The sequence below is a fragment of the Monopterus albus genome, unplaced genomic scaffold (genome assembly GCF_001952655.1).
Source record: "Monopterus albus unplaced genomic scaffold, M_albus_1.0 scaffold18.1, whole genome shotgun sequence".
Taxonomy (NCBI): domain Eukaryota; kingdom Metazoa; phylum Chordata; class Actinopteri; order Synbranchiformes; family Synbranchidae; genus Monopterus; species Monopterus albus.
This window is the reverse complement of record NW_018127898.1, coordinates 8,865,988-8,882,025: the sequence shown is the minus strand read 5'-3', so window position 1 is coordinate 8,882,025 and position 16,038 is coordinate 8,865,988. Positions and strand designations below refer to the sequence as shown.

Below are 16,038 nucleotides of genomic sequence, written 5' to 3'. Positions count from 1 at the left end.
TTTTCTCATGATAATTATTGTGAAAGAAGAAGCAGCAGCCAGAGTGGCAACACCAATAAAGCTTAAAATAATGATAATTATTATTTTCCTTTGTTTGAGAAGGAGAGTCCAGACAATGAGTGCAAAGGCAAAGTTCAGGCATGTGTCTGACCTGAAGATTTAATTAGCTACTGTATGTGACATCAGATTTAGGTCACAGTTTGATTTTTTTTCTGAGAGTTTGACTTAGTTCATATAAATTGGGGAGTTTTCCACATGCAGTTCTGCTTCTGAGTAAATCTGGGTTCCACTGACCCACATCCTGTTTTTAACCTCCCTGAGAGCATTTGCTACAGTCTGCTGTGAGAAGCAAAGCAAAATATTTACTGGCTTTTCTTTATGCAACATGCAATAACAATCTTTCTGGCAACGACAAATATTTTGCACTTCACTATCGCTTATGTGGATCTGTTTTGGGCTTTTGCATTTGATTATCAATTACATTTAGCGGGAAGTTGCTTGTGTGGTACAACGTTATCAATCAGTATTATAGCTGTATATACTGTTAAACGGGGATTTCAACAACACCGCTGCTGATACCTGTGTTGCGGAACCATTACAAATAGCACATTCACATGTTTATGCCTGTGAGGATGTTGAGATGGTTGAGCTGCTGTTTTCTGTCATAACAGACTGGCGGTTGTTAGCTTCACACCCACACCATCTGTCAGAAGTAAAGCCTCGTTGGTTCCCAGCCACATGGCCGGCCTGTCCATAAGGTCACCCTGAGACCTTTCCAAACACCCTTTAAAGTTATTCATTGACTGAAGGTGCTGGAGCCACAAAACTCAAATTCCCCTTGTGAAAAGCACAAGAAGCCACTGATGTTTGTAAGAAAAACAAACCACACTTTGGGCGTATACACCATTTGAGGGCTAGACTCAGTTTTGACAATAGTACTGACTAGGGAGTTGCAGGCCCATGGGAAACCACAGCGAGATTGATAATGTATTGCTTTTGTATGTACATCATGTTTCAGCACAACATGAAAAGGCATCCCAAAGAGCAATAACTCATCTTTGCTGTTTCCCACATGGCCCTCATGTCTTTGACATATCTAAGGAAGAGTGGTGATGATTACTAAATGGCCCAACTCCAAAGTCATATACAAAACACCCTCATCACACATGCCGAAACCTCGATCTCTCTGTTGCTTTACAACAAAGGCTTCAAGTAAAAAGGTTCAACAATGAAACCCAAGACTACTTTGTCAGTGTCACTCAGAGCATGCATCAATGTGCACACATTTTTGGCTCACAATATTTGTACATCAGTTTGTCACAGAGTAATAGTTTTAAATGATGGTTTTATCTTAGAGGGATAGTTTGACATTTTGGGAAACAGACATGTTTGTTTTCCCTATGAGAGTTAGAAGAGAAGATTGACACCACTTTCATCTTTGTATGCTAAATATGAAGCTACAGCCAGCAGTCTACTAGCTTAGCATAAAGACTGAGAAACACAGCTAGCCTGGCTCTGTGCTCTGGTATAAAAACCCCAACCAACATCCATACAGGGTTCTAAATAACATCTTCTGTTATGTCTTATTTGTGTAATTCGTACAAGAACTAACAAGACTCATGCAAGTCACTGCACCTGGCCAAGCATATAAACCCTGGAAAACCACACATTTTTACATGTTGGCTTTTGTAGGCTACAGCTTACATAAATGACATTTACCATATATATTAATAAACTTTAGATGTGCTGTAAGGCTGATTTTGTTAACACTAGACAGAGTGAGGCTACCTTTACTTCTGCTTCCAGCCTTTATGGCCAGCTAAGATATGAGTGTGGTGTCAGTTTATGGAAAAATTATGAATCATCAAGCCCAACACCTGGAAGCTTGGGTTCTTGCATGGATTTCATCTCCCAGTGCTATTTTAGCCTAGAGGTCTAGCAGGAGCATTTACGGTAAGTCCAGTCTGTCCTGAGCGTCACAGTTTAAGTTGGAGTAGTGGGATTAACTCTTATCTGGACTGCAACATTGTCTGTCTTTAGGCTGGACCCAACACTGTGGCTTGTTGGTACTTTGGTACATGATCAACACTTGTGAAAACAAGTGCTGTGCATGTCTGAACGCTCACCCACCATGCTGAAAATATCTAACTGTCATGTCACCTTGTCTAACATTTTAGGTAGGCCTACTGGAATTTGGCAGTTTATCATCAAGAAATGTTCAGGTGGCAAATATAGCCACAGGGCTACATGGTAGATGTTATCTTGTCAAAACTATATTCTTAACCCTATGCAGTATGCAAATGACATCAGTACCTCAGACTGTGTGTAGAAGTAAACAAGGTTCTCCAGCATGAGGTCAACTTTATAACCTCTACGTCTCAAAACGTTTTCTCAACATTTTTTGAATTAATAAATGCCAGTTTCAATGTCACATGCGCAATTACTATCGCGGTTACGGTAGAGAATTTCTCCTTACTTTGGAAATGATGCCTTCACTGACTGTCTGAATACTTACCTTTACAATTCACTGTCGGGTGAACAGCGCGTGAAAGTTTGGATTTGACATTTTTATGACAGAGACCAAGTATTTAGGGTTATTAGTAGAAAATGAAATCTTAGCATTTTTTAGAATAGACTGTACTGTAAGCTAACTTTTTATTTTTACTGTTAAAGTAGCCTATAACCTTTAGGTGTCATGAATATGTTTCAACAAAAATAGGCTTTATCTAGATTATATCTTTTTCATTTTCCAGTTCCACAACAAAGTACTTTTTACTTGAAAAGTTAAGTTCTATTTCTGGCTTACAAAGTCTTCAAACACAGTGTTAAGCTTACGAGGTGGCCCTGAAGGTACCAAAAGTCTCGGTCAATTAGTAGAGTTTAGAGTAGACAGTGAGGAGAGGTTGTACTCCGCCTGGGAGCGCTCGACCAATGACCAGCTAAAACGCCCCACTGCTCCAACTCAGTTCTGCGGGGGTGGGGAGTCCACAAGTTTGGATTCGGACTTTGAAAACCATGGGATTCGAGCTTGACCGCTTCAAGGGGACCGTGGACCCAGATTTCAAATGCAACTTGTGCAATAAAGTCTTGGAGGACCCGCTGACGACTCCGTGCGGCCACGTCTTCTGCTCTGGCTGCGTGTTGCCCTGGGTCGTCCAGCAGAGCAGCTGTCCCGTCAAATGTCAGCGGATCTCCACCAAAGAGCTGAACCACGTCCTGCCTCTAAAAAACCTCATCCTGAAGCTGGAGATCAAATGTGACAACCACGCCAGAGGCTGCGATGCGGTGGTAAAACTGCAGCATCTGGCCGAGCACGCCGAAATGTGTGACTACTCCCCGGCGAAGTGCAGGAATAGAGGATGCAACGAGGTGCTCAACCTGAGGGACATGGATGCTCATATGCGGGAGACGTGCGACTACAGACCGGTGGGGATATGCGAGAGCGGCTGCGGATTGATGCTCACTCATAAAGAGCAGAAATTAAACAGCCACTGCTGCCTGAGAGCCCTGAAGGCGCACAACAGCGCGCTGCAGTGCAAAGTTATTTGCTTGGATAGAGAGTTCAAGAAGCAAACTATTAAAGCCAACAAAAGAGAGAAGTCACTCCTGGCACAACTTTCCGCCGTGCACAGTGAGCTGCAGATGACAGCGCTGAAATATCAGAAGAAATTCACCGAGTACAGCGAGAGGATCGACTCCCTCACCCAGACCGTGGCTTTCTCCTGCAAGGTAAGCACCAAAGTTTCTGCTCTTAGGCAGCAAAAGTAAGTTCTGTCTCTTATCCTCAGTTCATTCTCACTGTAGCTGAGGGGAAACTGGAATTCAGCTAGTATCAGTATAAGAAATCAACCTATCAAAATGTTTCTGAATGATTCCCAGAAATTCATTCTTACAGTGTAGACACAGGAGGTACATTTACTTTCTAAATAGACATCACTATTCATTTTGACCCATCATTACTGACATCCTGCTACCAATTTTAAAGGCTTTAAAATATCCTTCTCAACATATTTGCTTGCATCCTGTGACTGCCTCAGTTTTATTGGACGTCCATGTTGCTTAACTTGCTTTGGGCCAGTGGTTGTGATCTCATCCTGAATGAAAATGGAAGTCATACTTTTGTGAAGGATTTTTTTTTCTGAGGATTTTCCTTCTTGCAGCCAACTTTTCAGGAGTCCTCGGTGCTCAGAAGGTAGTTTGTGAGCTGTCTGCTTTTAGACAAGGATGTCAGCTGTGCCTCTGGCCAGCTGGCAGTCAGTGGGGGGAGGGCCAAATATTTACTGCACTTCTATACACACCTAGAGCCAGGTTCCAGTTATGTTGCTTGTTTGAGGCTTTCTGTCATTGGATGTTCACCATTTCCCTGAAACAATCATAAGGTAGAGTCATGGATGGAGCAGAGTTACTGGCGCCAAAGTTGGAGTCCTGCAAGACAGTGAATACAAGGAGGAGCCCTAATCTTGCTTGAAGAAGGTCTGAGGGTTGGAAAGGCTGTTAAAATAACAAAGTGTTAAAAGATATGGAATTTTGGCTGAATGTCTAGTTAATAATGTCTAAATCTGTGGGATATTAAAGACTCTTATTGAGGAAAAGGACCAGGAGCCTCTGGGGAAGGTTTATGGTTTAAGTGCAATCACCTAGTGAACAATTATCAACAGCATATAAGATGCACAAGTTCATAAGTCAGTTAATAAATTTGTGTATAGGTGGTTGCACTGCTGCTGTGATCAGCAGAGGGGGGTGGTCAGGCTGTATTCAGGCTTTGTTATAAAATCTGTGCAAGAACAGAAGGAGGAGCTTTATGTACACAGGTTGGAAACACACTACTCGCTGTGTTACCTAAAGAAATGTGAATGGATAGGAACTCTTCTTTGGTGTTGCTCAGTACATAATTTTACACCCTTAACCATATTTTTGCCAGTGAATTTTCTCACTCAATTTCTCGCACAAGCGGCGTCTTCCAAAGACTTTACTCTTTTCTCGCTCTTCTTTCCTTATTCACTCAGTGCTTTCATGTGTTCATTATGGGTTCTCTTCCTAGCAAAACGTGTTCTGGTAGACTGGTAAATTGTGCATCAAAAGCATTGATGCAGGGAAATGGTGAAATTGCTCATGCTGGTATTAAGAAGCTTTCTGGGCCTATAACACAGCTGGTTATCATAGTTCACTTGGCAGCAGCATCTCAGTTGTACCATTGAGATATACATGAGGTGAAACCCCTCCTTGGGCAAGCCTGGAGCACACATAAAAGACATGGGAAATCATCCACATACACAGGAGAAAGAGTGGGTCGGGAGGAGAAGAAACAACATTTTGTGAATGATGTGTTTCACTGGGTCCAGTCAAGCAGTGAACAGGATTGTTTTGGTGGGAGAACTCAATGCAAACATGGCAGTGTGAAACAGAGCATCACAAGTGGGATTAGCTGTGGAAAGCAGGCGACTTGCAGTCTGCCGCTAGGTCTCTCTTAGAAACAGAGCTAGATTTATATTTATGACTTAAGGGGTTGCAGTGTACTGTACCTACAGCGGCTACATGCCTCCCGGTTAGGCTACAACATAGCTGACACGCCTGTCAAAAATGTGACTGCATGTCAGGGCTACAGCGTGGACATGCCACGTGCTGACATCAGCAGCTACATGCATTTTCCCATCCATGTTTCTCACAGTGATGGAGCTTGTTGAGAGCCAAAGACAACATTAAGGAATTTAAAGAGCAGGATAATGTTCTCCTTTTCAGTAACAAACCACTGGAAACCTTCTGTGCACCGTGATCTCAGCTCTGTATGAATCAGAGCATCAACACGGTGACTGCATGGCAGTTGTCTCCTATTCGGTAATGAGGCGCAGAGAAATAAGGTTACCCCATTACCTGGGTGGAACTCCTGTTCTTTAAATCTGTGCATGGAGCTCACTGCTGTTCTGTAAAACAATGAAAGAATGTAAACACAGTTATTGTACATGTAGTGCATTTTGTTTTGGAGGTGATTTGAAAGGAAATCCAACTTCTAGCTTTAAATCAAGCCCTTCACTATACTGTAGACAGCATTCCTTTCCTTTTGTGAGTTCAGTTGTTATCAGATCTGATTAAATGTATGGCCTTTATCTCACTGGGGCGATTTTGACTTGTCTTAGCAGGAAAAGCCCAGGTAATGACATATATAATGGCTCTGTTTCCTTTGAAGTCATGCTGGTGAGCCAGCTTTCACAGTACCATGGAGCTGGAAAAACATGAAGTGCATCTATTACAAGCTGTATTTCACAATTCAAAATGTCTGTGGTGAGAAGGGTCTGAATGCTGATTTGTTATGACACATTTGTTCCCCCAATTATTGTCAAAGAGTGAATACAGACCCATCATTTCATGCGATGTTTGATGGGTAACCTACTTTAGTTTGTTGTTGAGTCTCCGTCCCTCCTTGTCCTAGACTTCCTCAAACACGTGGAGGACTTCACTGTCCTCTTTTAAGAACCAGACAGCTACTGCGAGGGTGGTCAGGATGACCTGGCCACATGGAATAACTGACGGTGAAGTTTCCAATACTTTTTAAACATATTCAGTGAGCCAGGAAGAACAGCAAAACAAAGCAACAACAAAAAGCTCAGCTCTGGTTCGCTTCAGGGCTGCTAGGGCTGCTCTCACCCTTCTCATTCAGCCTTATAGTCCTCTGCTTTGAACCAGGCTCCACTTTAGCTGCTATGGATGTCACTGTGCTACTTGATGTGATAAAGAGCATCTATCAAAATCGCACGGCATCAAACAAATTGAGCCTCCGTGGAAATTGATCTGGGTAATGAGGGGCTTGATCTGATTACAGTAATTGTGGACTAATTTTAAAACATTGAGATACTTTGAGATAATTTAACATGATAATGTACCCAGTTAGTTATCTCGTGCACAGGGGTGTCAATTGGATATGACAGAGAACACATTAATAAAAGCCATGTAGAGGTCAGTGAAAATGTGACTTCTGCTTATATAATTTTAATGTAACTCTTAAATTCATTTGTATACTACACAATTTAGCTTCACTGAGTAAGAATCTAAGTAATTTAACTGATTTACAGTTTGTCACATCTTCTATGAGCTGAAATGACCTAGATGACCAGGTCATTGAGTTCCTGTTCCTTGATACCAGGCCAGTAACTCGTGAATCAGTATTTTCCTTCTTCGTTCCCAATTACAGTACCTACACTATAATTAGATACACTATGTTAAGAGGGAGACGGAGGGGGAGGCAGTTTGACAGAGGACAGACTCGGAAAGTGTGACTGGTGCGAGCTAAATGCCAAGTCACCAGTGAGCAGCAGACTAAGGTTTCACTGCCCGTTTCCTTTCTCTCCTCAGCTGCCCTGTTCTTTGTTTTCCATAAAAAGTTTTTGTCAAATGTGTGTTTACTCTTATTTCCCATGTGCTTGCCTCAAATGATGTCTCCATGATCATGCTTTGAATATTTAGCAGTAAAGACATTTTATTTTTACCACCTACTGTAGGCATACCTAATGTTTTAGTAAATGAACAACTTCCTGAAGAGATTCATTTAGTTTCATAAGGGATTAGAACTTCACTTGAGTATTCACAGATGTGGGAAGAAGTGCTGCTTAATTTCTCTGTGTTCATTTTAATGGATTTCATGTACAAAATGCAGTTGAGGCATTTGGCAGATTCAGTATAACTCTAGTGGATGGAATAGTGGATTACCTTTTTGCATTTACTTTTCAAATTCTCAGTTAAATCCTACTCAGTTTTCCTTTAATGGCCAACTGTCTTCTTGTTGACCGTAATGGCTGCAGTCACTCGAATGTGGAAACGTAGTGCTAAAGCTGCTGTGACACGGTGAAGGAGCATGCATTCTGGCATGGCCTGAACCGCACAACAGGCTGCTCTTTAGTCTCCACGGCAGTCAGGATGCTGTACATGCCAATAATATCTGCTTTATATTTAGTCCCACTATGCAGCAGCACACTGGAATGGCAGCTGAAGCTATGCTACCTCATAACTTCCCTCGAGTGCAATTAAAAAACATGCCATGATGCTACTGAGTAAGACGCCCACTGGCGTATTATTTACTGTACGTACAGGACACAGCTTGTGAGTGGGACAGACTGATGGTCATTTCTGGCCTTTGGGCTGGCTAAGCCTCAGACAGTGGTGAAGGTTAGGGCTGACCAATTACAGGGAAATTATCTCACTGCAGTTTTTCTGAACAAAACTGACATTAAATTGTGGTTATTTTCTATAAACTAAAATCCAGGCTTGTTGTTCTTGTTCTATACAGTTCTAAACAAATAATTTGTACTAAGTACAGCATATTCAAACTCTGGTGTCTACATAATAATACAAAAACGGCAATGTTTGATCATTTAGCCGAATTTATTAGGGTATTCTTGAATCGGAGGTTTATGGTGATAAATGTAAAATATTTATATGATGTACTTAAAAGTTTAACTGGGACATTTCAACAGCTTTGTACACCAGTTGGCAGTTATCTGGCAGTTTTGCTTGAAAAATACCAGTCAAACATCATCCGTTAGGTGATTTGTCTTGTCTGATCTGGCGTGATTATCTAGTCATTTATTTAGAAAGAGAGAGGCGCCAATTTTCTTTAGGTCTTTTTGAGCGGTGAGTGATATTTTGTTTTGATGAAACCATCTTTGTGTGGGCGTCAAAAATACCGGGATGCAGAGAGCTTATTAACTGGTAATAGTCTCGTTTTGTTGTGTTACTAACTCACAGAAATAACATCAGTGAGCTACAGTTGAGGAAACATTGCCAGCAGCAGTCATTATTGCTCTTGAAACCAATGGCTGTTTGCTTTAATTTATAGTACAGAAGTGCCAGTAAGCCAGATTTTCACTTCCAGCCTTTTAATGTTTAATCTTGGGTAACTCTAGATTAGCTTTGCACTTGTCATAACTCCAAAAAGTCTATAAGTATTTCAGAATGATAAAACCTGAGAGCCTCTTCCTAAAAACAAGAGGCTAGTTCATGAATGTGCACAAATCCTGCTGCCAGTGCTGAGTTGAAATCTGTTTCCCCTAACCTGTATCCTAACATTATCCTAACCACAGGAAGCCAGGACAACGCGTAAACTAAACACACTGACAAATAAGATACTTTTTCGACAATGACGATACCTCAAATCCTACCTGACATGTTCAAGCCAGAATATGAAAGTGGACAGCACGATGAACCACAACAGATGAATTAATTTGAATTTCTCCTCCATAGATAGGTAAACAATGGTATATGTACTGATGAAAAGAGATGTGTAACACTCTAAACAAAGCGGGTAATTGAGAAGCCACATGTTTTAACTGGCATAATGCAGACATAGTAACTTCTCCAGCCTTACAACAATTCTCTACAGAAACATTAACATGACATGCAACATGTGTGTGTGTTTTTTTTTTTAAACTTACCATTACATCCCACCAAGTAGTGGAAACTTTAAGGTTAGTAAATCTAACCAGTGATTGCTGCATCTTTCCCCACAAATCCCCCACGTTACAGGCGACCATATACATTTTTACCTTACATTAACATCAGGGGGCATTAGAATCTTCTTGTTAACCAGCAACACATCACATGCAGCAGACACACTGGCCTCAAGCAGGCAAAACAAACTGGTAATGTGCTCCGGGGGAATCCAGCGTTGATCAACTGATCATTCGCCGCCCCAGGGTGCTTCACTGTCCGGCTGCTTGTAGGTTTCCAGCTGCTTCATTCATGTCACTATAGACCTGGTCAGGTAAAACAGCGAGTCCCTGTACATGAACCTTCCCAGACATGCATTAACCTCAGGCCCTGTACTTTTCTCCACATCCTTTGGTCACAGTGCAGCAGCAGGAGATAAAAAATATCCACAAAACCGTGCACAGTTGAAAATTTCCACTTTTACAGTGGCACCAGTGAATGTCAGGCAAGCTCGCATGAACGCACAACTGCCTAGAGATTATGACCATTCAAGGAAATCCGTAAACTACTGCATAAGACTTTACATAATTGGAAAAAAGTTTCACAAGTGAGAGTTTGCGAGACTTGTGTAAACCAAGTTGCTTCTGCATAGGTACACCTCAATTTTGTGAGCTTTCAGTCATGTTTAAGATGATAATTCATCATTGTAACATTGCAGATAAGTCAGAAAACACAGAAAAGCATGCCATGGGCTCTTTAATTACTATAGATATGGTAGTATCATTTTGTAATTGTTTAATTTCAGTGCCTATATTCTCTGCTAATAAAATTGATAATTTGATGGCTTTTTGTTCTGTTGTTCCTCACTTAAGTAGCCAGGTAAAACATTTTTACCTGGACTTTATAATGGATTACTGTAAATAACCTCCTCTGATGTATTTCTTCACATCTCTCCTGTGTTTGTCTGTAGGAAAGCGAGACTAAAAACCTGATGGTTATCCTTCTACGTGAGGGTGGATCTCTGGGTTTTAACATCATAGGAGGAAGGCCGTGCGTGGTAGGTTGAAGCCGAACGTCTTGAAAGTTTAATCTCCCCTGGTGATCAGCCAAGTGTTATAGGGCAACCCAGGAATGAATAGCACATACTTGGATGTGGATGGATGGACCGCATCTACCGAGTTTTATTTTGTTTATGTATTGGTCTGGCATCACAGAGTAAAAAGCTATAATTATTTTTATGTGAGTTAAATCTGGGATTATGGCTTTGGCCACAGTTGTTGTGTCTCTAATTGAGGGGCTCTTGGTGGTGAGGTAAACACAGAGGAGAGGAAAGGGTCTATGTTTTCTGCCTCGAGGTCCTGAAGTGAAAGTGATGATGCCACACACTCTGTTGAGTGATGGGTGGAAAAAAATCTCATCACTGCTTACAACTCCGTCATCCATACACGGAGCTATAGCGCCTTTCTATGCTTTTACAGCACACTCAAAGCGCTTTCACGTTATTTGGCCATTCACCCATTCGCTCTCCCAAGCACTCACACATTCACACACCGGTGATTATCACAGTAAAACCTTTTATAACAGGAAACCATAAAAAATTTCTGCAAATAAAAAAAGGTGTGTTTTTAACCCGAGTCCACAGTGTCATAGATTTGCAGCCTTTCTCACTGTTGTGACTGAACCCATATATCAAACTCAACCATAAGAGATGATGCTTGGTTTTTGCTTTCTCTGCTAGCCTCAAATCAACAGTTTGTATACAGTAAGAAGCTAGTCATTAAAATAGAAATAGCTAATATCCCCAATGCCTTTGACACATGTGTTTCATGTGGCTGTTATTCTGGCATGACTTGGTGAGAGCAATCAGCTGCCAGGTTTTTGTGGTCTCTGGAAGGGTTAGTTTGTCTACGGTTCTCAAGATAGCCGTATACAAATCAAAGTAGCAAGCTCGTTGAAGGACTTGTTGCAAAGCAGTCATTCAGTCCCAAACGGGGGGGGGCAGGGCTGGAGCCAATCCCAGCCAGCAATCGGGCAAAGGCAGGGTACACCCTGGACAGGCCACCAGTCCATCGCAGTGTTGCAAAGCCTTGCTGTGATAACACTGTCCATGCTGCCTCTCAAAAAGGAAATACACCAGGAATTATTAGAGTTAACACTGTGACGTCTGGGGTTTCTTTAAGTATCCAATTTAACTGTAGTTGAGTTGTAGGGCTCAGGAGGAGTGTTGAATGTGTTTTATGTGGTTTTAAAGAGTGTTAGGAGAGATGTTGGATTCATTAATTTTATTTCAGCTCTCACATCATGGCCACAGTGTCTGATGGAGACTGTCTCATGTCCATCCAGCATGTCAGCATGTTAGGCCCTTTTGCAGGCCAGGGTCAATCCTCCAAGCCTAGGAATCAGCTGGAGTTAAAACCAATCCTACATGCTCAAGGGCAGGGTTAAAGTATCAGTTTACCTAAAAGGCATATTTTTTCATTGGTGTCTGGTGTGTTTTGATATTTTTGGTTTCATGTGCTCAGATATAGAGAGGTGCGCGTCTGAAAATGCTGCTTCCTCCGAAGGCTGCTGACAGTGCAAACTGGAAAGACATGCTGCATTTCAGTGTCATTAACTTTCAGTGTTTTTAGCGGCCTAAAACTAAATTCAGTTCACCTCTGTTTTACGGGGGTGGCAGCAGAAGTTTCGAAGGGAGATATATCAAAACTTAGACAGTAAACTCTGGGCAAGGTGATAAAATAGTTTTTTTTTGTTTTTTTTTGGTAATTGGAGTGAACTGGCCCATTGTCTTTATCTCTTGAGAGATTTACTGACTGTTCCTAACACTTCTTCTCTTAAGATGTCAGCACTAAATTTAGCTGGGTTGCAAAGATGTTGTCAAAATTTGTACACTTCTATTCTCCTTAACAATTTGAGCACTGCTCTTTTAATATCTGCACGATAATAACTATAATTTTTTTTTTCTCCACAGGATGACAACGACAGCACTTCAAATGAAGGGATCTTTGTGTCCAAGATTGTCGAGAATGGTCCAGCCGACAAGGAAGGAGGTCTTCAAATCCATGACAGAATAATAGAGGTATGTGGCCTACACTGTGGTGTTGATGCATGCGGAGGAGGAAACAACAAAAGTTCCTGGAACTTGGATTATGTGAAAGCTGCCGTCTGTGTTATAAACATGATGACAGCGAGAAAGCACAAGACCGTCACTCAGTATCTGTGTTTTGGTGACCTCTGAAAATTGAACTCCTGTTGCCAGCAGTGAATATGACACATTGAATGAGTGTTTACATTTTGGGCTTATTTCAGCTGTAGACATCTAAAGTTTTAACACTCGGGCTAAGGCTTTGTCACTGCACACAGGCTGAGATAAACCTGAAGCAAGACTGTCTGTCTGTGGTTTTACTGAGTGAGAATGAGCCCTGTGTATGCTTCCTATTTTCAGATCCCTTATGACAGAACTGCTGTGTAGCATCCTCCTCTTGCCTTTAAACAGAATTCCATGTAGAAAGGCTAGCTCACCCTGAGGTCAACTTGAGAGATGCATTGAAAAACTGAGTATCACAAAGGTTGCTTTTATAGAGCAGTTTTTAACCAGAATCTCACACAATGCCTCCATTGATCGGTGCGGTTTATCTGGATTACAAGTGTGTATTACAGTGTGCCGCAAGATGACAAATATGGCTTGTTGCAGACCTTATTGTCAAGCCTCAGTGAAATTGCCTCATAACATTTTGAACCAACACATTACTCACAGAGACGTCTGTGGAAAGAAGAAAGGAGGACTCCGACATTGGGACTGTGTTGATAAGTCTGTCCTATCATTTAGTCGAATGCTAACTTCTTATCAAAAATAAACTAAAACAAAATAAAATGCCACAAGCCTGAAGTTTGCCTCTAAATAATGAGGTTGTAAATAAAATAACATCATAACTAAGATGTGACATCTCAGTACTTGGTTCTAACCTTTTATTTTAAGTAATACAATAAAGTGTCTCAAAGCTCTCTGCAACTTGAGATTTGTCTTGAAATCCCCTAACAAAGGACAAGTTGAATCAGCCATTCACTGGGATCCCAGTGACCTGTGGCCAAAGTGAGCCACTGGTTGATCGGTGAAGATTAGCTCATATGTCACATGAACATGTATGAGTGGAGATATGTCTTTGCCTGCATCTGTCGCATGCGTTTTATTTTAGCTTTCGTGCATGTGTTCTCCTGGGCATGTGTGAGTTCAGGAAGGCTGAAGAATCATGTTAATGGACCAGAAGTCACTGTATTTCATTACTTGAGAACTTATCGTGTGAAGGATAGCCGTTCACCCTTTATCTGCTTTTTAAAAAAAAGAGAGTGCAGATTTTGCTTTAGGATAATGTCACACTTGTGTTTGTCTTGTTTTTGAGCTGTCTGATGAAGAGAGCACACAAGCAGAGGATGTGAAGGGCCTGAGGAGGTAGAAAAACACCCTATTAAGTGACCTTTCTTTTCAAGAGGTGACGGATTACCCGACAAAAAATAAATCATTCAGCCATTGAAATAGAAATGTGTAGACAGTTCAGAGTTGTTGTTCCACACTGGCGCTTTTCATCGGACGGGAAACTCGATAGTGGAGGTGGTTCGTATTTCGAAGGCTCCCTCTTTGTTGGTTGGCTCAAGCAACAAAACCTTCCATGTCATGGCTTTTCAGAACCACAATAAAAAATGCAGTGCCATAATGACATTTTCAGTTGTGTGGGTTGCATCTTTAACCTCTGCGAACTTTGTGGCTTACAGTGGGAAATCAAAGGAATTTAATCCAAAGCACCTAAAGGCAGTTTCATGATCATGTTTTGAACTTGTGGGTTGAAACCAGCAGCTCACAACTTTGTCCTAGTTAGCATCGTGTGTGGGACTCATCACATCTCTCAGGAAGTTTCATTTTTAGGCACAAACAGTATAGGCTAATCATCTATGGAAAGTGTTTGCTGATGATATCTGGAGAAAATACAAGTGTCCTTTTCAGAATGGCTGCTACAGAAGCAGGGCTGTAGCTAAGGGTTCATTTCATTATCAGTTAATATCTCAGTTATTTTTCAGATTAATCTTTAAATCATCCAGTGTGCCCAGAGGTTCTTTGTCCCAAAGGCAGTGTCTTCAGATTGCTTTTGAAGGCAATCAGTTACAAAGCATGGTTGTCAATTAAGTTTCTATTGACCAGCTAACCATTTACTAATTGCTTCAGGATGTTTTGGGATTGTAAAAGTGAAAAAACTTTCCCAATGTTAGCTTAAAGTTTAAGTTCAAGCTTAACAGTGTCTGTTACTTTAAACTTTTCAGATGTACCTTTAAGTTTTAAACTCTTGTTTGATTAACATTCTAACTACCTATTGTTAGGCAGTTGAACACTTGTGGGCAAACAAATAGGGCATAGACACTTAGGGGCAGACACATAATCACCTAAAAAAAAACTGTTGCTTGTTTACATATCCAGCAAACACAGAGCTATATTAGCATTCATTTGAAGTCATGTTTCTGGAGACTAAAAAAATGTAGGTCCAATTTCCAATGTCCTTTTAGCTCTGTTTTGTGTACATGCTAAATCCTTCACTATGCTTGTTAGCTAAGTGCAGTTTTTAGCTTTACCACTTATACAGAGGAAAAGTGGAAAAGGAAATGTTTGCCTTTTTATTAAGCCATTAAATGTGGTTTGTAAGCCTACAGAGGCAACAATTTTGACAGCCAAAGCAGAGCGTAACCCTGCTATGGGTATCGGCCCCTCTGTAAATGGACAGTCATATTACACGGAGCAGTGAAAAGCACATTCACCTGAGGAGGCAGAAAACCACAGCACGTCAACAGCCATGGAGCTGTTTTTTCTTCCTGTAGCAGAGGTGTTAGTTCCATTAAGTCTATATGGATGTAACATGTACATGATGATCCACAGCTCATTCTTCTATAACAGGCTCTTAGTGGGGGAGTGTGTTACCAGATGGCTGTCCTCTAACTGAGCTGCAGGCTGGTATGAATCAACACATGAATGCCTCCTTGTTCCTCCAGACATTTTTCTCATAAAAACCTCGAGCTGTGTTTGCTTTCGCCAGCTCCTCCGCAAGCTGAAAAATCGTAGCACTCTGGTCGGGATCTGATTCAGTTTAATGGTGAGATCGGTCTGCTACGAAGGGCTTTCCTCTTTAGCCCTAACTTCTTCTTTAATCATGTCTTCAGATGGGTGATTGATCGTGTTTTTGCAAGTTAGGAAATGTTTTCCTGTTTACCATGTAAATGTAATCCTAGCATTTTGTCTTCTGTCTCATTTCACACTGAGCAAAGCTGGACGTCCAGCGAGATTGTTTGGCTGTGTAATTTTTCTGCGGAAATGACTTTCTTCAAGCCTCTTTTCCTTGTGCAATATGAATAAGCCACTGTCACAATACCAGAATGATTGTGTCTGAGCTCTTAGTGTGAAGGGGGTGTTTTCTGTCTGGGTTTCTGAGTGTGAAAATAGGAAGAGAATGGAGACTCCTAGGCTGCTGTTGTAAATGTCGCCTTGTAAATTCTCAGCAAACATTCTTAGGTCCCAGAGGGTGAACAGCAACAACTAAATGGGCATTGAGAGATGCCAGTTTTAATGTGGAGAACAAGGTT

General features: G+C 41.3%; 1 protein-coding gene across 1 annotated transcript in view; it reads left to right on the top strand.

The window, feature by feature from the left end:
• Positions 1-2,849: 2,849 nt before the first annotated feature.
• pdzrn3b (PDZ domain containing RING finger 3b) overlaps positions 2,850-16,038 on the top strand; it is a 95,796-nt gene continuing 82,607 nt past the window's right edge. The window contains exons 1-3 of the mRNA XM_020593071.1: positions 2,850-3,729; positions 10,388-10,474; positions 12,389-12,496. Coding sequence (XP_020448727.1) covers positions 3,016-3,729; positions 10,388-10,474; positions 12,389-12,496 — 909 coding nt within the window. The 5' untranslated portion in view covers positions 2,850-3,015. The remainder of the gene's footprint in view (positions 3,730-10,387; positions 10,475-12,388; positions 12,497-16,038) is intronic.